This window comes from Rhipicephalus microplus, chromosome X (genome assembly GCF_043290135.1).
Source record: "Rhipicephalus microplus isolate Deutch F79 chromosome X, USDA_Rmic, whole genome shotgun sequence".
NCBI lineage: Eukaryota > Metazoa > Arthropoda > Arachnida > Ixodida > Ixodidae > Rhipicephalus > Rhipicephalus microplus.
In genome coordinates, this window is record NC_134710.1 from 398408927 (window position 1) to 398431514 (window position 22588).

General features: G+C 47.6%; 1 protein-coding gene and 1 long non-coding RNA gene across 2 annotated transcripts in view; both read left to right on the plus strand.

The window, feature by feature from the left end:
• The first annotated feature begins 4377 nt into the window (after positions 1-4377).
• Positions 4378-5283, plus strand: LOC142777358 (uncharacterized). The gene is made up of 2 exons (XR_012888048.1): positions 4378-4516; positions 5055-5283. It is a non-coding gene; the product is annotated as an uncharacterized LOC142777358 (long non-coding RNA).
• Positions 5284-17759: 12476 nt separating this feature from the next.
• Fatp1 (Fatty acid transport protein 1) overlaps positions 17760-22588 on the plus strand; it is a 137784-nt gene continuing 132955 nt past the window's right edge. The window contains exon 1 of the mRNA XM_037413297.2: positions 17760-18051. Within this exon, the coding sequence (XP_037269194.2) occupies positions 17891-18051 (161 nt within the window). The 5' untranslated portion in view covers positions 17760-17890. The remainder of the gene's footprint in view (positions 18052-22588) is intronic.

Consider the following 22588-nt stretch of genomic DNA (forward strand, 5'->3'; position numbering starts at 1 on the left):
GGTCAGGGCGCGACTGGCATATACAACTACATACTCCGAGAAGCCAGGTTTTGCGCCCAGCAAGGACAGCGCCAAGTCCTATGACATCTGCGTGACCTCGGTCGGAGCGGTATAGTATTGAAGTGGCGTAAAATAGGTGGTGAAGTAAGGAGATGGCGTAATGTTGCGAAAGCATCATCGCATGCTGGCGACCAATCAGACAGGTGTCCATAGCCAGTGATCAGCTGTGTCAGTGGTGCGATTATCGAAGCAAAGTTCTTCACGAAGCGGCGAAAGTATGAACGCCGTCTGACGAAGCTGTGAAGCGCTTTCACGGTCGTAGGCTTCGGGAACTCAGCGATAGCACGATGCTTCTCTGAGTCTGGGAGGACGCCGTGTTTTGACACAACGTGGCCAAGTATTGTGAGCTTCCGAGCTCCAAAGTGGCACTTCTTGATGTTTAGTTGAAGGCATGTGCTCACGGGGCAGCTCAAGACTTCGCTGAGACAATGGAGGTAGCTGTCGAAATGAGGGGAGAAAACAACGACATCATCCAAGTAACATAGGCATGTCTTTCACTTTAGCCCATGCAAGAAGCTATCCATCACCCTTTCGAATGTTGCTGGAGCATTACAAAGGCCAAAGGTCTTCACAAAAGCAGTTTTTGGGCGATCTTATGGTGCCATGGAGACCTGCCAAGAACCGGACCATAGGTCTAGTGATGAGAATTCAGCGCTTTGCAAGCAGTCCAGGGCATCATCGATGCGCGGCAAAGGGTATATACGTCTTTAAGTGTAACTTTGTTTAAACGGCGGTAATCAATGCAGAAGTGAATCGAGTCGTCTTTTTCCTTTACAAGCACTACGGGTGAAGACCAGGGACAGCTGGACGGCCGAATGACGCCGCGTTGAAACATGTCGGCCACTTGCTCGGTGATCACATGACGCTCAACAGGTGGTACACGTATGGTAGGGACGCTGTCGCAGAGGCGCTTCGGAGCCGGTGTTAATGTGATGGACAACGGTGTGCGTTCGGCCTAAGGACGTCTGCTGGCAATCAAACGAGCCGCAAAACTGTGGAACAAGTTCTAGAAGCTCCTCGCGGTGTGGTTCTTCATTCAAGTTCGCCATTAATTGAGGGGCCAAACAAATTAATGTTTGCGCGAAAAGGCGAACGGGTAGATGGCGTCATCGCGTTAAGCTGCAAATCACTTTCGCCGTCAAGGCCGAAGATGAAGGAAACGTATAAGTCTTGGAATGTCCCAATACATTCTCCACCACGCAAGTTTGCAAGCGAGTGACTCGTGACTCGTGACAAACAAATTGGTAGCGCCCGCCAAAATATTTCGGACAGCAAACGGCAACGCGACGCTCCGCGACGTTGAAATCTTTGGGAAGGCGTAAACAACAATGCAGACTTCGACACATCTGCACAAGACACGAGAACAAAGGCTGCGCTAGTCGGTGGTATGTCGATGTTGTCGGCGACAAACAGCTTGTTCAACGCAAGTTTTGAAGACGAGGCACGCAACGCAGATAAGGCCACTTCAGCACGAGAACAGTCGATAACTGCATGTCATTAAGAGACAAAAAATCCCAGCCGAGGATCACATGATGAGAACACGCCTGCAGCACAAGAAATTAAACTCTATACAAAACATCTTGGATTATAACTTGGGTGGTACAGGCAGCTGATTGATTGATTGTTATGTGGGGTTTAACGTCCCAAAACAACCATATGATTATGAGAGACGTTGTGGTGGAGGGCTCCGCAAATTTCGACCACCTGGGGTTCTTTAACGTGCACACAAATCTGAGCACACGGGCCCACAACATTTCCACCTCCATCGGAAATGTAGCCGCCGCAGCCGGGATTTGAACCCGCGACCTGCGGGTCAGCAGCCGAGTACAATAGCCACAAGACCACCGTGGCGGGGTGGTACAGGCAGCTGATGGTCGAATATGGTGAGAACTAGCAGTGCGGAGGGACAGTACCTTTCGCGTCGCGGTAACCTTCCAGAGCAGGCAGCAAGTTTTTAATAAAGGGGTGGTGCCACCGAGTTTGTGGCATGCGTGTTCTTTGCTGTAAGCATTTCTTTCAGCTCCAGGAAGCATGATACACACACCAAGATTCATGTATTTTCGCTAAATATTTTAATATTGCACTACTTATGTGGACCATTTTCGGTTTCGTTTCGCGGTGCCGAGTTGGGCAGCGATGTCAATGCATAGGTGGCTTGGTCACGTGACCTCACAAAGCTGTGACGCACATTGTGCTGAGTTTCGTCTGCTCTCACACACACGTGCCAAACAAGCACCAGCAAAACAAACGTGATCCTTGTGGACGTGCTGTGTCGTTAAAGCGCCGAGAGTCGTGCAACGATCTTTGCATGGTGTCGCTGTGAACGAGAGGGCGGAGGCGGCAGAAGTGAGCCACATGTCCTGCGTAACCGCAACAACATTTGAAATGCGTCATCGGATACGCCTTTGAGAATTTGTTTGATTTTGTCGGCTTCGAGCATCGCTGCAGGTTCACCCGCTTGCGCAAGTCAACAACGTCTTCAATGTAACTGGTAAAGCTAAAGGTTTCTCCTGGCTGTTAAGCGCGCTCACGAAGTCGTTGTTCTGCGCGGAGTTTTCGCACAGCAGGGCTGTCGAAGACTTGCAAAAAGGCGGTCTTGGGCGAATTTCAGCTGGTAATGTCGGTTTCGTAATTGCGCAACTAGAGACTATAGCGACACCAGACAAGTAAACACTTACATAGCTCAGCTTAGCCGCATCGTCCCACGTGTTCGCTGCGCTCACCTTGTGGTAAAGAGCCAGCTACTCCTCAACGCCTTGGCCGTCAGTGCCGCTGAAGATCGGTGGGTAACGCAGTGGCCACACGCCGGGGCATGCAAAGGCGGAATTTTGGGAGGTACCTTGGGTGGAGGGCTCTTCCGGCATTGCTGACACTGGAGGTAAGGTGCGACTTCGTAGTTACAGCTTCGAAGACTACCCCAGCACCTCCACCAAATTATAAGGGGGTTTATTGACTAAAACCAACTGCCCGGTTTCAGGGGCGTCAGTCACTGTCACGGGCTCAGCTCTTCTTCGTAGTCGTCTTCTAGATGCTCCGACTAGATACTGTCTGTCTCTCTCTTCCCCACTACAATATATATATTCTTCCCTAAAACGATTCTAGTTTCACCCATAAATAATGATAGTACCGTATTCGGTATATTTAGTGCCAAATCCAGAATGCGCTTACGGCACGTGCCGTGTATCTTGATACTTGGATAACCTTGACAGCGAGATACATCAATATTGAGCACCAAACAAATATTTGAGTGCATGGGAGGGAATCACCCGTTACTCATTGTCGTAACCAGACATGCCCTGAAGATATCCTGTCTGCAAAGTGGGCAAGGCGATTGGGTTACCGCTTATCTGTGCTTATTACGGAAGTTAATGACGTACGCTGGACTTGGTAGAGGCATCTCCAAGAAAATGAAAGGGATGGTATAAAAAGCTATTGTTCAGTTATACTCCCCTGAGTCTAGAGTGTTTTCATCTAGGAAGAAATAGTGTGATGTGCACTCAAGCAGCATTTTTTACCTCCTTGACTTGGCGATCGAGAAAGCCGTACTCTCACACATTTACCGAAGCGTCGCAACGGCCTGCCAAAGAAAATATTTGAATATGATGAAAGTACAGCCTTCATGATATCGTATGAATGCTAGGTATGCAGCCTTCATAAATACTGCATACCTGAATTTATGGTGCCTGCTCAGTTTCTTCAATGTGATAACAGTAACAGTGATGCGTACGATGGAAAGAACCACTACAAAGTAAGCAAGATTCTACTAAATGAACTACATGTAGAAGTAGATGCAACACAGATTGTTGAAAAAGTCATTAGAGGCACCCGGCAATGCAGTTTGCTTTAAAGTCCCTTGATTAGAGAAAGTATACTAACACTCTCCTCCATATCCTCTCCGAAGTGTCCAACCCTCCTCTCCAAAGTGTGCAAACCTCATCTATATCCTCTCCCGAACAGCCACCGTGCGAGCGTCAGCCCTTTAACCCGGCTCGCGTCAATTTCCTATATATCAAGAATTTTATGTCACGCTGCTGACACGCACGATGTTTATGGCGGCCCTGGAGGTGAGAGAGGATGATTCGTGGCACGGTGGCTCAATGAAAAGAATGACGGTAATTTTCTAAAAATATTCAGGGACTTTAGTTTGCTTGTACACGTCGCGCTGTCTAGCAGCGGTGATTAGAACCCACAAGGTGTCTCTTCGCGGCATTTCACCGTTGTGCGCATTGCGAACTGGCAGTACAACATGACAGCGCATCGTTTATCAATGGATTTACCGCAGCCTGTTGACAACTCCGTTGTCAGAGGTGAAAAAAAAGAACAAATGCAGATACTGCTGCGTTAAGGATTGCCACAACAACGAATGGGGTGTGGGCGTAATAATGTATCACTTCGCATCGAGACCGTGGGAGGCAACTAGGCGGCAGAAGTGGATCATTGCTGTTCGGCGCGTCAAGTAAGTGCCGCCCTTACGAATTTTCGTAAAAACGACATCAGAGCAAAAACAATAACGGGAAGCATTCGTGCAACGCACGGTAACGTTACAACTGCTCACAAGCGAGTGTTAAAACCCGCACAGTGGTTGTCACTCGTGAAACCTAAGGCCCTAAGAGCTTGGACGTACCGTGATTTTTCCCACGCATTGATTTGTCAACGTGCCTTGCCACTCCTTTGTGCAATTACGTTGACAAAGACTGACTATAGACTGATGACTATAGACGATGACTATAGACTGCTGTAACGGGCTCATAAATGATGAGGCTTTCTCGCGCTAAGTACGACAGAATTAAGGCTTGAGTGCACCGCGTAACACGTAAAGTATTCGCAAATTACCGCTCCTCTCGCACACACGTTTTGTTTTCCTGTTATTTTCAGCTGATTGCTTCATCACTCGTCGCGTATTCGGATATTTGCGTTTCGCTCGCGCAAACTTGCGCACGTTTTGTTTTCGCGTTATTGAGTGTCAGCTGATTGCTCTCAATACAATGTTTCAGCGCTGATGACCTCTCATCCTGGAAGCCTAACGAGAATACCAGGATATGCTCGACGCATTTCGACAACGGCAAAAAAGCCCCACCGAGAATCATCCTGGTTACCTTCCGACAATATTTCCTCCTGTACAAAAGAAGCGGTCAACAGTACACAAGAAGCGGTCAACAGCTCTGCTCAACAGCTTTCAAGGTTTTCGAGTAATAAAACCACAAGTGACAGCTGACCGAAAAACGTGTACGGTCGTATTTGTACGCTTAAGCGGAATTCAACGTCGTAAGCATGCTTGCTTTCTGTGACAAGCCCGTCTCAGTGATATCGGTGTCCACTTCTTCAACACCATGCACATGGTCGTTGTCGTTCAGTGCGCGTACCTTTTCAAGCGTCGGTGGTCGAAAATGGGCATCGATGTTTTCAATCACCTTAAAACCGCAATGCAGAACCACCGACATGCCTCAAACAGCACGATAAACTCACGCCATGCACGGTGGAAATGGCTCGTTGGCCACCTCGACGCTTCGCGGAATCGACACCGTGGCGCTGACGGCTGGGCCGATCGTTGCGCCACCTAACCATTGTCGGTTACCTAAATACATAATGTAGATCAAGAGAAATACTAAGATAAATGACAAGATCGTGATCCCGCTTCTGGGCTTCTAGGTATGACGCAGCGCACAATATTTAAAGATGGGTATATTAATAAAGCAACATGCTTCTAAAAAAACACGTGATGAAAAGTTCTGTATGGACCATGCCAACCCGTGGGGCTCGTTGACTGCGTTCCGCCCATGGTCTCGCCAGCCCCGCAATGCAGGACACTCCGTGCTCCCTGCCAACGCGAGTCACGACTCCGCTGACCGCACTCTTCGCTGGAAGAACATCGACTAACTACCGATTCCCAAAGCAGTCAGTCATTTGGGGATACGCATCCCCCGTGAAGGTGATTTCACCCGATAAGATATACACGTCCCCTTTAGCTGCAGGTAAGACACGTCGGCGCCGTTCCCGCATAGACTGTTGCCGGAAGTGTCCCAATACAAAGGCGCCGTTCCTTCGACGCGGGAGAGTGGGATGGATGGATGAATAAATTTATAGAGGTCTTTCGGTGTGCGCGCTGCCAGGTTGGGATGTATATATATATATATATATATATATATATATATATATATATATATATATATATATATATATATATATATATATATATATATATATATATATATATATATATATATATATATATATATATATATATATATATATATATATATATATATATATATAGCACAACGGGATCGTTGTCAACTAAGATAAATATATTTCCCAACAATACTTTCATAATTGGAAGGACTGTACGGACGAGAATAGATTTATTGGTGGTGAAAAATAATGGTGCCCAGGTGAGCAGAGGGATAAACACCTCGATATGTATTATCAGCAGATCAAAAAAAAAATATCGTCAAAGCGTATGAAAAAAAGTCGCCCATCTCGAAACAACCTATCAAAGTCACAACGAAGAACCTTCGTTGAACTATGAAAAAACGCTGAAATTATCATCAAACCTACTGATAAAGGAGGCTGCATAGTAATTCTAAACACTTCGGACTACCTAAAAGAAGGGGAACGACAACTATCAGACACAAACTTCTACAAAAAAACTTCCAACAGACCTGACTCCCGACTTCGAAAATGAGATCAGATGAACCCTAAATAATCTCCGCCAGGACGAGAAAATTACCGGCAAAGTGTTAAAAGCAATGTTACCAGCCCATTTTGTTCCCTGTCGATTCTATTTGCTCCCCAAAATACACAAGGCAGGCAGTCCGGGACGTCCGTTAGTATTCAGTAACGGCACATCAACAGAAAATATACCAGAATTCATCAATTACTTAATAAAAGACATCCCCTGCTTTTTACCTATTACCTAAATGACACAAACCACTTCACCTGCGAAAGTTCAAGTCTCAACATCCCAGGCGGTAGTTTTCTGGCGACCATGGACGTCTGCCCCCTGTATACTAACATACCCCCCCATGACGGAATAACGGCTATGGTTTCTGAATATTGTCACGGGGTCGTGACGTGGCTGAAGACAGGATACTTTGTGTTGGGATTTAACTGTTTATTTGGGCGAACCTGTGCCCGGTAAACGGAAAGTCCGATTACAGTAGCTGGTCATGCACAGATAGCGTTTAAGAGAATTTTATTTCCGGATATATCATACACAGGTTATGTGCACACATACAAATGGACAATGGTGAACAGTGCGTATCTACAATGCAAGCTGCTATATACAGCGAAAAGAACTTATAGTGTATGCAGTGACGTACAATGCGAAATCGTACAACAGAGACAGGACATTCATGACATCGAGATGATTAAACTTAAATAAATAGTAAGGCTATGTGAACAAACAAGGTAGGTCATTCACAGTGTAGGGCGATGGTTAGCAATCACCTGTGGGGACAGTTTGCTCTCACGCTCAAGAACAATATTTCACAAAAAGGACATGTTTCTAAGGAGGAAAAGGAAAACACACACTGCAATGTCACAGTGGTACAAGTTCTAGCCTACCGCCTCAGTAGGGGAGGAAAGGCATGGACACTGTTGTTTTTTAACAATAATAAATCACGTAGACTAGCGTCGGAGGAAAGCCTCCTCTCCCAGCATGACTCATCATCATCATCATCATCATCAGCCTGACTACGTCCACTGCAGGACAAAGGCCTCTCCCATGTTCCGCCAGTTAACCCGGTCCTGTGCTTGCTGCTGCCAATTTATACCCGCAAACTTCTTAATCTCATCTGCCCACCTAACCTTCTGTCTCCCCCTAACCCGCTTCCCTTCTCTGGGAATCCAGTCAGTTGCCCTTAATGACCAGCGGTTATCCTGTCTACGCGCTACATGCCCTGCCCATGTCCATTTCTTCATCTTGATTTCAGCTATGATATCCTTAACCCCTGTTTGTTCCCTAATCCACTCTGCTCTCTTCTTGTCTATTAAGGTTACACCTACCATTTTTCTTTCCATTGCTCGCTGCGTCGTCCTCAATTTAAGCTGAACCCTCTTTGTAAGTCTCCAGGTTTTTGCTCCGTAGCTAAGTACCGGCAAGATACAGCTGTTATATACCTTCCTCTTGAGGGATAGTGGCAATCTACCTGTCATAATTTGAGAGTGCTTGCCGAATGTGCTCCACCCCATTCTTATTCTTCTAGTTACTTCAATCTCGTGGTTCGGCTCTGCGGTTATTACCTGCCCTAAGTAGACATAGTCTTTTACAACTTCAAGTGCACTATTACCTATCTCGAAGCGCTGCTCCTTGCCGAGGTTGTTGTACATTACTTTCGTTTTCTGCAGATTAATTTTAAGACCCACCTTTCTGCTCTCCTTGTCTAACTCCGTAATCATGAGTTGCAATTCGTCCCCCGAGTTACTCAGCAATGCAATGTCATCGGCGAAGCGCAGGTTACTAAGGTATTCTCCATTGACTCTTATCCCTAACTGCTCCCATTCTAGGCTTCTGAAAACCTCGTGTAAGCACGCGGTAAATAGCATTGGGGAAATTGTGTCCCCCTGCCTTACACCCTTCTTGATTGGCATTATGTTGCTTTCTTTATGAAGCATTTGGTAGCATTTGATCCCCTGTAGATTTCTTCCGGGATGTTTATATATACTTCATCGACGCCCTGATTCCGCAGTGTCTGCATGGCGGCTGATATTTCTACTGAATCAAACGCCTTCTCGTAATCTATGAAGGCTATGTATAGTGGTTGGTTATACTCTGAGCATTTCTCTATTACCTGATTGATAGTATGAATGTGGTCAATTGTTGAGTAGCCTGTTCGAAATCCTGCTTGTTCCTTTGGTTGATTGAATTCTAATGTTTTCTAGTGTAATGTGGTTGATTGAATTCTAATGCATGACTAGTTTTGTATTAAGATACATAAGCATTATGTTTCTTAGCCGATGTAGTAGGGAAAACATGGCTCTCTGGGGGCGTCCCCTCAGGCAGGCCAGTCCCCTTTGTTTCCATAAGCTCCAATTACCATTAAGAGTACGACGAAGTTATCCCTGTGGCTAGACGTCCACTGCATCCTTATTTGGAACATTCTGGTAACCATGCGCCAGAAGGTGCGTGCTACTATACATTCATGGAAGACATGGTTGAGTGTTTCAACGCGACCGCATTGCGGGCATGTGGCGGAGGGCGCCACGCCCCACGCCGCAAGGCGGTCGGCCGTTGGTAAAGCTTCCCATTCCGTAAGCCAGTTTAGGTCACGGACTTCGGAGGGGAGAGACGTGTTTGTAAGAGTCCAACGTCTTTTCGCCCGGCATTTCTGGCGTTGTTTCTCAGATAAGCTTTTAAATGCTATTAGTTCGCTCATGTCGATAGGGGACATTTCCATAAGTTCTTCAACTGGAAAATCATTTCGCCATGGTTGCAAAGATTTTATAACATGTGTGTAATACGCCGGTGGCTGCTCAGCAGCTGGGCCCGTGTCGTTTGCTAAACCAAAAAGTCTTCTAGAGGTTCCTAGCAGATACACTACAAGTTGCCTGCCTCGATACGATGAGTTCTCCAAAAGTGCCCAGGTGTCTTTGAGGGCCAACATGCGGCACATTACATCAAGGTTGGGCACACTGAGCCCTCCCCATTTTACTGGCAGGCAGACCAAGGCTCTAGCGACAGCTTCGGCGTGGCCATCCCAAAAAAAGGAGCCGCACGCAGTAGCCACTCTCAGCAAAACCCGACGAGGTGGTCGAGCAATTCTGGCTACATAAAGCAGTGGCGCTGTTATGCTGGATTTAATTAGATAAGCCCTTTCAGTAAAAGGTAGTTGAAATGTGCTGGCGATTTCAATGCGTCTGTCCACTTTGTGTTGGATTTCTTTCCATGTGGTGCGGGCTACCTCACCAGTCGAAAGGAAAGTTACACCTAAGACTTTAACGCCTTGGACGATTTGGACGCCGTCAGGGAACTCTTCAATGTGCATCGCAAAGCACAATGTCTTGCTTTTTCCCGGATTAAGACGTGCTCCCGACAGGTAACTATATGTGTGAAATATTCGCAAGAAGGCTCTGTAGCTATCTATGTTCCGAATAAACAACGAGATGTCATCGGCGTATGCCGCTACTTTCACTTCGCCCAAACCTGGGAGAGGAGAACCGTGTGTCGAAGTGCATTTCTGAATTCGTTTCAATAATGGATCTATGCATATTACAAAGAGAATTGCAAAGAGGGGACAGCCTTGTCGAATGCCCCTGCTGACTTCAATAGGTTCAGACGTATATCCATTCACTACGAATGACGTTTCTATATAAGTCTGTGTAGAGTAAGCGGAGGACGTCGGTTAAATGTGCTGGGAAACCATAGCACTCAAGCACAGCGAAGAGATAGTTCCGTTATACGCGATGAAAAGCTTTTTCCTGATCCAAGGAAACAAAAATGCCAGATGTTTGTGTTCTTGTAGCATACGTGAACAAGTCGCGGGTCAGCGCAAGCGAGGAATAGATCGTACGACCTGGAACACAGCATGTTTGTATTTCGCTTACTATTTCCGGTAGAATGGTAGTTATGCGGTTTGCAAGGATGGCTGTCAATATCTTATAATCCGAGTTAAGTAGGGAAATGGGCCTCCACGCCCTTGGATCGGACGGCTCTCCCTCGCTTTTAAGCAAGAGTATAACTCTGCTCTCACGAAACGTATTCGGTCTGATACCGTCAGCAAAAAGCCCATTTAGCATTGTCAAAAGGTGGTCTTGTATTGTTTCAAGGAAGGTTTTGTAGAAACTCAAAGGTATCCCGTCAGGGCCGGCGGCGGCGGTTGTGTTCATGCGCTGAAGCACGATGCGTAATTCATCCAGCGTCACTGGGCTGCACAGACCATCGCGAAGCTCCCCCGGTACGCGGGAAATTCCCGCGCAAAACTCATTAACAATGGTGGCATGGTTCACGTCACTCGCGTTCTCCGCCCTGAACAGATTCGAAAAATGTGTTTCAAAGACCTTCATTGTGTCTCCTGCTCATGTGGACTGTTCACCGTTCGGCAACTGAACGAAAGGAACATGCATTTGTTCACCCAAGGAGCCGTTGCGGACGCTTCGAAGAACAGCCGGATCGGAAACCGGTCATCCGATGATGAAAGACTGCACAGCCGTGCGCGAACTAAGACGTAGCAAAAGTTCGTACCACACCTTTAACTGATCAAGATAGTCATGCATTGCGAACGTCAGCGTCTCGCCTCTTCGTACAATGCGTGCTTTTCGTAGCGTGTCGTTTATCTCTGTCGTCAGGCGCACTTCCCTTTCATGCCCCGCCTTGATAAGCTCGGCGCGCCAACTGTGTTTCAATGCGTCCCAGTGACGGGGTTCAGGCGGCCTATCGCACGCTTGCTCGAGTGCAATGCGCAATAATGCTACGCTTTCTGGGCCGTGCATGAGTGTGGTGTCCATTTTCCAATGGTTTCTAAATGTAGTGAATTGTTCAAAGAAGTTTTACAGACACTGGAAAGTGGTCTGTAATGCATGGAATGTCCGGTGGGAAATGTAGGACCTCGCAACTAAGAATATGTGAGGCTAGCACTTCTGGAGAATAGTAGCGGTCTAGCCGGTTCATGTTGGGACCCCGTCGCAACGAAGTCATTCCCGTGAGTGTCGACCCACGCATCCCCGAGCTTGAAATTGCGGATGAGTTGTCGTAATGCGCCAACTCCGCTATATTATCTGCTTTATCTGCGTCCGCGCGCATCTATGTCGGTGTCCTCAACACAGTTGAAATCTCCAACTAAGAAAGTGGGGTAACTGGCAAACAAAAATGAGTCGAGTGAATTGAAAAAGTCGGCCGTGCTCCCACGTTGAGCTGGGCATATATGCATATATTCAGAGCGCCCTTACTCGTCTGCCGTGAAGGTCAAAGTCTACTGCTAGTGTGCGGCCGTGAAAACCATAAACACAGTGTGCTCTTCGACGTAACGCTGGTGTCAAAAAAAAAAAAACAACTCCGACTCCGCACAGGTTTGAATCAGTCAGCGAAAAAAAGGCCTCGACTCTAAAATGTGAACAAAAGAATTGCACATCAAAAGGGGTTCTAAAATTACATTCCTGTAAGAAGAGGATATCGACATGACGTGACCTTGCGAAGTGCATTACTTGTCTCTGCTTATCTCGGCGTCTGAAACCCCTGAAGTTTAAGGAGAGAAAATGCACCGTAGCCATTTTGAAAATAGGGAGAGTGCGCGCAAACTTCAGAGAAACCCCTTGCAGAGGGTGGGGCGAGTGCTCAACGAGTGAACATAACTAAAGAGAGAAATGCTCCGACGTCGTCAGGGCATTAGCGAGTTTTTGGGGCTTATTACTGTCCGTAGAGCCCTCAGAGTCCGTGGTTGGTGGGTGGGCACGTTTAGTTGCTGGACGGTCAACTTCCATGGCGCTGGCACCGACACTCGCACCAGCGGCCGCACCTGTAATCTGGTAAATGAGGTTATACAGGCTTAGTTTGCGGGTCTGAGCAGAGTATTTGCCGGCGCGGGCGCTCGGCGATGTCGGTGGCATCATCACCGTTGTGGTCTTTTCTGGGCCGATGACCGGAGCGTCTGCGCGTCCCGTTGTTCGGGTGCCGCGTCCTATATATCGAAGCCCTCCGCGCCTCGGTGCTGCTGGTGGTGCCAACTGTGTCAGATCTGCAGCCCTCGTGGTCTCTGCTAAGTACGGGCATTGTGGCTTCGGATGAGCTGTGGTCTTCATGGGCGTTCGGCGAAAAGTCGCTGGTCTCAGACGGGGCGTGAAAGGTTGACGAGGCTTTCGCAGACAGGAGAAGCAGGTCTCCTGCGTCTTGTGGTTCTGCATGTGCGTCGGTATCACTTGTGTCAGTGTCGCTCTCAGGCTCGAGCATCGGATAATCATCTTGTAGTGCGGGCGTGAGGTCGGTGCACACTTGTTCTTCAGTTGCCTCTGCTGCAGCCGCTGCGAAGGACTTCGGACGTACGCAGTCAGCTGTTGCATGGCTGCCCGAGCACTTGTGGCACGGTTCTGCGCTTCCCTCTGTGGCATGTCCAAACACGTTGCAGCGCGTGCAACGGGGCGTGGCACAATCTTTCGCTATGTGGCCAGCGTTCCGGCATTTAGAGCACACTTTCCTGACTCCCCGGTAGTCACACATGACATATTGTAGCCTTGAACTGTCAGAAAGTTCGTTATTTGGCTTTTCATTTCCACTCGCGCCACACGGACACCTGTGCCAACCCCAGGGTGGCCCTTGAACACTGGCTCGTGGATATGTTGCGCGTTGCCGTAGGCGGAGAGGGCAGTCGCTAGGGCCGCGTCGCCTACCCCCAGCGGTACCCGGAAGACTGTGACGTGGACTATTTCAGGGCCGACACTGACTAGTGGAACTGACACGCCGTTCAAGAGAATGGCGCACCGGCTCTTCAGCTTGGTGGCTGCGGGGACGTTTGCGGCTGCGGCGCCGAACTTTGCTCCTCCCATGTGCGGGAGGGACTGGATACCGGCTGGGCCGGTTACGGCTTCGAGGGCATCTATGATGTCGTCGACGGTGCTCCCCTCTGGAGCGCTGAAATTAAAGCTATGAGCTTTCGGCGGTGGCGCTGCGAAAGCCATCACACTTCCGTCCTGGCCCTGGCTCCCACGGCTTGCGCTGTGGTGCCCGGGCGTTGGCTCACGATGAAGGCCTTGACAGAGCCGGGGGGATGTCCAGGGGTCCGCGCGATGCTCGATGATATGGGATCAACGACTGGCAGCGTGCCTGGTCGCGGTAATCCCGGCACCAGGTAAGTGGCGAACGGAGCGTCGGCCGTCGATCAACTACTGACAAGTGGCGAAGTGCTTCGGCATTTATACTCTTGCCATCGAACGTTCTAGTGTTATCGCTGGCGGTGACGTAGGTTCCAAAATAATCTGTAAAGTTCGCAGAGTGGGCGTGATCTTACCGAAATGATCTACTAAAGTCCGGAAGCTTCTCGAAAACTGCAGGCGTGGTTTGCGCTGAGAATTGTGTAGTGTTTTGGGGCGACTCACAATATTTGAGAAATGGAACGTGGCATTGCCCCCCTCTGAAAAACGACCTTCGAATAACGCGTTCGATTCGAAGGTCGTAGATTCAATTCCTGCTCACGGCTTGTTATTTTTTCACCCACTTTTTTTCTTCTTATTTAAATTCCATTTGTTCTAATAACTTCCCCTATACATTCCTTGGCATTACTGTCTGTTAGATCTCATTAATATTGTGTCAAAACACGGAAAAACTAGCCCTTAGGTATACACTTCTTTTTCCCTTATATATATATAAATATATATATATATATATATATATATATATATATATATATATATATATATATATATATATATATATATATATATATATATATATATATATATATATATATATATATCGTGGGGTCTCGGCGAGGCGAATGACGAGCGCCTCGCCACGCCACGCTATTGGAGTGAACGGATACAGCAGACGCGGTCGGTACAATGCACACAACATACATACATTTATTAACTAATTTAGACGACGATATCGTCCACCGAATGATACATCAATTTCATTAACACGCTACCATGCAAACAACATAACGCAGTGACACACTAAACACACAATAAAATGATAAACACACACTAACACACCCAACACATACCCAAGGCGGCGTCGCCAACGCCTGACTTTCCCCGTGGGACCCCGGCGCGAAGCCCGCGGTGCCGAGCACCGGGGACCCACGCTACAGACAACCGTTTGCGGCAGCCGCCACGCGCAGAAGAGGCTCGCTCAACGCTCGCCCACCGCCAAGGCCTGCCTTCCGCCAGGGGCCAGCACCGGCGCTACCACTCTACCAACAGTGGTACTGAAAGCGAACACAACGCCATCTATCGCCTGGCGGTGGTCACCACCGAAACAAAGCCTTGGGGCAAGACATGTGCGCCACGCGGCGCAGACAACTTTACAGGGAAGGGGGGGTCGGCACCTCCCCAATATATGCTGGACTAACTAGTGTGAGCCCAAATAGACGGGCAGCTTCTGATAAAGCTAGACAACAGCAAATTTACCGGCATATAGCATAATTTCACTAACCATAAGCGTATTGAATACCTTATTAAAATAGTGCATAGAGTATTTCTCACCGTGTATGTCTTGACGGTGAAGCCGTATATGGCTGGCCCGTGTGTGTTTGTGCATTCATGGCACAGTTATGTGCAATATAGAGATTGTGCAAAACCCACCACTCACCACCGTGCGCCAAAACTGATAGGGACATACGAGTGGTTTCGAGCACCTATGAAGATCGTGCACGAGACGCCACGCGCACACAGTGAGCCAGACAAGACGACGCCCGTCGGGGAGAAAAAAGGCACACGCTGCTCGAATGGAAAACTTTGACCAGAAGCTCTAACGGAAATTTCGGGAGAGACATTTCTGATTTACTGGCAGAGTGTGTAATCGGCTAAGGTTCTAAATCGTGCGTCAACTCTATGTCGTGCGAAAAAATTGGCGAACGACATCATGAACGAATAGAACGATTCACGATTTTGTTTCCCTTTTTCTTCGTCATTTTTTTTTAGTTTTCGGTGTAGCTTACTAAGCGCAACACAAGTGCGAACGCATGTACATTTCAGCTGCTGTGCCGCTGCCGGGTTCGGTATGGTTTGCCAAAAGTTATGCACTACTAAAAAAAGATTTTGTCGGTCATGACTCAAAAACTATCATCATCGTGCAAGTAGGTATGTGACACAGAATCGAAGCAAATTGCACTGCTCATTGCGTGTTCACTAAAACGAAGTCAAGGCAACAGACGGGCGGCAAACCCCAGCGAAGATAGATGTAACCAGCAATCGAGCAAAGCGTTAGTAAACCGTCGGCATTAACTCGGGGAGAAACATCGTGGCCGCATCTTTCAGCATCGCTCAAGCACCCGTATGGAGTGCTTGAGCACTACGCACTACAGTGAGAGAATATTAAGGGAACATAAAAGACAACGGCGGCGAAAAAAAAAACGAAAAAAACTCGACGCCATGGAAACCATGCGCGAATGGCGACGTGCCCGTAAATTTCAGGCGTTTCGACATCCGTGCTGTGGGACTGTGTGGTTTAAATCCGACCTCTCTGCGCAGAAAAGCAACCTACAAACAACCTATATATGTATGACCTATAGCTAAAGACTCGCAGCAATCCTAAAGCAACCAGATTAGACTTTAGAATCTTCTAGCTTCATTATTTGAAGCCTTCCTCAACTTCTTGCATGCTTCGCTATCTTTTTAAGTTTCTTTACTTTTAATGAAAAGCCGTGTAGTAGGCTATCCTGAGGAATAGCGTGAGTCTCACACTCTTTCTCCTTCTCTTGGCGGAGGCAGTAGCTAGCTATAAGAAAGTCCGGTCAACAGTTGATTCCTGAAACAAAAAGTAATTAGAATTAGCTGTGTATTCCATCGTTTCTAGAACTGCTAATTTCAATTAAACTCCTGTACAAAGAAATCATTTTCACGATAACCTGAACGGTAAACCAGCTATCCGCACGTTATCAGTGGAAGTGTTTTTGCGATTTATTTCTCATTCAATGTCAGCTCTTGTGCCATCCTAAACCAAGGGCCATAATGTTTATAAAAAAAGAAAAATGAGAAACAGAGAGTGCTTCATGTTGGCTTTCCTTTTATTTTAGCACTCGTGCTTTACCTACGAAGTAAATATAATACCGATGAAGTTTAGAAAATGTCACCTCCTCACTCACCATCACCCTCGTGGGTATGTGCCTTATGTTTAAAGAGGCAACAACAAAAACGAGTCGTCTTCCTTCGCTGGCCTAGTGGCGGCCGGTCCCCAGAGGGGGCGAAATTTTTCTTCGGCCTTCAATGCGGCTGCCGGGTGAGCACACACGTTTCGTCATTGTAACCATCGTTTTCCCACCACTCACATAGGATTCTGGGAGGGAATGTGTTAACACACTTGAATTGATGTTCATAAAGGCCTGTTTGAAGCTAAACTGGCTCTAGACAGCAGAACGATGCCTAAGAGAAGGTTGTGCTTCAACAAAGCAGCGCCTTGTAGCATTGTTACTTTGCGGGGATTATTTCACCATGAACGCATCCAACTCATTTAGCCCCGTCGCTGATTTTGCAGAATCACGACATCAGCTAATGTCCTTCAGACCATTCTGTTGCGTTGCTTCCTCTGTGTTTCATACCATTTTCACAACTAGCGTAGCTAAACATGAACTAGACGCATTGTTATTCCTCGGGAGTTCAGAATAATGATTATGTTAACCCATTGTCGAGTGCCTGATGTGTTAACTCAGGGCAGTAAAGATTCCAAGACGGCATACTTTCAAAGGGCTGGTCGGTTCGCTACGTTCAATGATACCAAGAGAGAGGGCAGACAGGTTGAGAGCACATGCTGTTCTCTTTCTTGGTCCTTCTGTTTCCATTGCTATGGCTTAAAGAAACGGAAAAGATTCGCTAAGCGCATTATTACTAAGATAGCAACACTACCTTTTTCTGGCACCTTCTCTTTAACCTCATTTCGTCGCAGAAAGATTTTCAAAAAAAGCGCTACGCATTGAAAGCGCCATCTGTCAGTAAAAATCAAAAGCGGTTTTGTTGCTTTCGGTTGTGGCGCCATCGTCAGAGCAACGCGCAAAGGACTGCCGATGTCGCCGTCGTCGAGAGAGGCGCTGCGGTCAAGTGCTACGCCACGTGATGTGGGGCGGCCGTGTTTCTTCCCTGCGATGAAGGAGGAAAAACGTATCCAATGTGTCCCAGGAAACTGTGACGACCGGGTTACATTTAGTGGCAAGCCTGCTCCCTCGCACGTCAGACTTGGGCTGATCGTAGTATGCTCAAGGAGGCCGGGATCTTGGGAACATTTAGCGTGTTGTCACTCGGCTCACTGTGCTCCATCTGGATGGCTGGATTCATCACTTTCTTCCTCTACGTTATCACAGGGGGATGGAGATTCCTTCGGATAGTCTTCTACACGGCTCGCCGTGACTTGACGTGAGTACACCCGACCACGCTTTCTATCACTTTTACAAAGTTCATATTTTGCTGTGGATTCACACCGAGCGGTGGCTTACGCTACGCTGGACGGCCGGTGTAACCGTCCACCGAGCTGAGAGCACTGCTCGCTTGATTCTGACCAGCAGTTTGGTTACTGTTTCACCGGCTGTGATGTTTCCTACAGGAAAAACCTCGGAATACTAATCTCTCGACAGCTTGCGCTGCGCAGTCCCGGTTGAATGAATTTTTCAGTGCACCTGTCATGTATTTGATGCACCTGTCAAAGCGCTCATTGTACGATGTTTCTTTTCGCTGACACGTGCTGTTATTGATAACCGCTGAGCTATGTTTGGTAGTTACGACAGTCTTGTCTACGCTCACGAAGCACTGATCGCAGTAAGTGTACCGTTGAGCGACAGATTATTATTTAGTTTTCCTCTCAGCCAGTATTCAGTGGTGGTGTCGAGCAGTTGGTGGAGTTGCATTATTCAGTATCGAGTACAGGTGTGTGCGAGTTGCTCCTGCGCAAGGTGCTAACGTGACTGTTTCCTCAACTCGTTTTCACAGTGACGGTAGGATCGCATGAGCGCTTTGAAGTTCACCTCATTTGTCTACTGGCGTCGCATCTTGTAGATTTTTTGCAATCATGCAACCGTAGTCCTGCCGTGCACCGCTCTTTTTCTTTTACACGCTTGTACGTACCTTGCTGCGCCTGCTCGCGTTTGAAACAAATGTCAAGGATTTTTCTTCGCTGAGCTGTTCCTTTTCAAGCGGCGAATTTATTATGATACGCAAGTGGCGAACTCTCATTGTCAATCCGGTCGGTTTCTCCAGTGTACGCTGCGTTCTAAAGGCGATGTCGAGACTTTCATCCGAAAGGCGGTGAAAATAGACTCGACTTGGCCTACATGTCCAGCGTTCGCTGTACTTGCCGATTCGGTCGGTTCTTTTGGGCGATATCGCATTCGTGGCCGTGATTTTTCTCCCCGCGACATATCAGCCGCGGAATCCGGGAACGCGAGCCGAACGACGCGACGATCGTCGTTTCTTGCTCTCACCCATCAATCCGGGAACACGATAGGTAGCCCGATATCGCCAGGGGCTTTGTAACAACTGTTATTTTTCGATAATAGTGCCATTTACGGAATGATTGCGAAGTGCGTCTGTTGTCGGGAGCAAAGCACCGCTGCAAGTAACACGTTCGGATAGCTGAGTGTATTGTCGTCTGCAGCGTGTTTTGTTGCATCGACAACGCCAAACATTGTACGAATACTTTGCGAGTGAACTGCGCTAAATATAAAAACTCGGTTTCTACGAACCAATGCAGAAACTGGTGAGTGTTTTAGAAGAAAACAATAGATATAATTAGAGAGAGAGGTAATACGGTCCGGCGGTACTGCTGCAGTCGACTTTGGAACCTCGACACGTTGACTGCGACAAAATTGACATTGCGCATTCTTTCGTTCTTTCAAATAACTCTTGTGACCTGTCATAGCCCTGCCGAATCATCTCGAAGGCTGGATGGTTTAGGCAGTAAAAAAAAAAAAAGCTATCAACATTGTCATTTCATGGATTCCTTTACGTACACGTCCAAATTCCAGAAGTAAATCTTGCGGCTACAACGACGTCGCTTCCGGACAAAGGTCGATGGCTATCGCAGTGTGCACCTCTGTGTGCCTGATAGCTTCATTGCCGACGTATACAATATCTCTGTACGACTACCGCGTGTCTCAGAAAGGCGCCGGGGGAATATTTCACATATCAATTTTATGTACGAAAAAGATGCGGACATTGGTAAAAAATGAATACCAGAGAAACATCTGGATCCATATCATCGAGTGTGTTCGAATCCAGATGAAATTGGGCCAACGATAGTAGCCTTTTATGATTATTCAGGACACAGCGCCGGCTGAATGTGCTCTCGTGATCGTGTATACTCGGGGGTTGTTTCGCGAATTTTCTGGCCGCTCAGTTATGATAATAAACTACCGCGTCGAGGCTCGCACACTACGGCAACGACAAAAACTACACATCATACGTCATTCACTTTCAAGTTGTTTGCTCAGGACATATGTGTGCGCGTTGGCTTGAGTGCGCGCACAAAGTGGCAGCGAGTTGCTGCTAGTTTTTTTTTTTTTCATGTTTTCTTCCATATTAGGTGGTCAAATTCAGCGTAAAGTGAACTTGGATTTGGTAGCGGCGTCGGGTTGTTTTCTGTACTTGTGAGCGGACATGATTATACATACCGTATACGATGCAGTTCGCGTAAGTACCACGAACGTAACGTCTCCTCACACTTACGCAGGTATTCAACAGGGGTGTGTTCGCCGTCTTTTAGTTGTCCGGCAAAATTTCTGGGCTTTTAGTGAGCCGTTCTTGAAGCGTTTCTTCCTGCAAGTGGCGCGCGCCTGTTGTTGCAAATGAATACATTTGGTGTATAGAAACTGATCAAATTCTCTCGGGTGTTAGGGCAGTCGAAGAAGGAAAAAAAAAATTACAGCTTATGTCTTTCATGTTTTCGAACGGAAAAAAAAAATGTCACAGCCGTTGCCCACTAAACACGCTATATTTCTTCCCTGTTCTTTATAATAAAATTATTTTAAAATGTCTCAAGCGGCGACAGATAACGCTTTCTGATGCCGGAATAACGCTTTCAGTTGTCAGCACTTCGAGCTCAGTTCGTGGTGCAGGTTAGAAATACACATGTAGCTGCCGCACTCTTTCAGTGCTCTCGTCGGTTGCACGTCAGCCACTGCATGAACAATTAACACAAAATTCCTCGCAATAGTTTAGCGGATACCACGCTTCTCAGAAGAATGACGAAGGATATCATAGCGAATGCCGCCCTACTACCATATTTTTTTTATTAATGCCTAGTACCATAAAATTTTCATTATTAATGCTGTATTGGGCATCAAGCAAGTGTGCTTGCAGCAGTTACCCTATGAGCGTTTAGAAAAAGGCTCTGAAAGGCCGCGCTTCTAGCTTTCGCTGCGCCCCGCCGCGGTGGTCTAGTGGCTAAGGTACTCGGCTGCTGACCCGCAGGTCGCGGGTTCTAATCCCGGCTGCGGCGGCTGCATTTCCGGTGGAGGCGGAAATGTTGTAGGCCCGTATGCTCAGATTTGTGTGCATGTTAAAGAACCCCAAGTGGTACGTCTCTCATAATCATATGTTGGTTTTGGGACGTTAATCTCCACAAATCAATCAATCAATTAGCTTTCGCTGCGACTGTGCCGTCCGCGCAGGCCTGGCGTTTTTCTTTTTTTTTTTTCGGCGGACATGCGAAGACGAGCAGATATCGTCGAGAGTTGAACCAGCTCATCCGAGAGACGCTTGTTGCATCAGTTGTGCTGAGACTAGAATGCCGCTTCAAGTACGGCGTTCCGACATCCCTATATCTAGTCGACGCTTATATATACTTTCCGTGTTGTCTGAGATAAAGCTAGCGATAAAGAGAAAAAAAAAACACACAGATCAAGCGATAACAAGCTGACACAAAACCGTGTACGGTGTGATTGTTTCCTGGGAAAAGCTCAATTCTAAGCTCGATAAGAGCCCCATGTAGTCTTCGAGTTGTAGTGCTGCTTCTCGAGGAGTAGTAAACCCTGAAAACCCCTCGTTCTGTGAATCTGACCTTCAAACTCAGTCAAGACCAAGCCGCGCACTTCTTTCGCGTATGGTCGCAACGCCGGCCAAGGAGCTCGAGCGAAACGCTTGTGCTGCGCGCCCGCGAAAATTCACAGCGTCTCAAGGTGGAGCGCTGGGTGCACCCAAGTTCGATGCGCGCCGAGAACACTGATGGCATCAAACAGCATGTGGGAGTTGCCTTGTGGATCAGATGCGCTAGTTGCTGCAAGCTCGGCTATCTGGCAGCCGAAGGAGCGTAACTGAGCTATCGCTCGACAAACTTCCGTTCGACCGCTCTTTACTGTTTACTCAGTCCTGCATATATTTGTACGCGTAAGGTTTTCTTCGCATGGACCCCGCACTAGTGGTTTCACAAGCCCGTATTCTTTTTTTACCGTCTGCCCGGCATCCATCACTGCGGTCGCTGATGGGAGAGAAGCGAGGCGGGCGGTGTCTGTCGTGGGATCTCGTCGTCCCAGTCTGCCTGCTCACATCTTTTTTTTTTGTTTGTTTGTTTCCTCCTGATCGCATTTCGCCGTTCACTGAGAACAATTGCCAATCGTCAGGCGGTCCGTCTCTGCCGACGTCGCATTCGATATCGCGGCGACGGTAGCGTCTGGGCGCGCGTGTGAAATGCATTCGAAACCCGAGCTCGTTTCTCACACCGCGTCTGTCTCTCCCACGGGCACCTTTGGTGGCGGTCTGCTTGCGCAGTCGTCAAGCGAGTCAGATTCATAGTTTTGCTTATTCATCATATTACAGGTATTTAGTTTGGAAGGAGAAACCCATATTCAGACTGTGCAGGATCTGCTGTGCAAAGATATGCATCTTGCCTAACTCAAGGGAACAGGGGCGCCTAGTTAAAAGTATTGAAGCAACAAAATAAAAACAATTTGCTGCACTAATA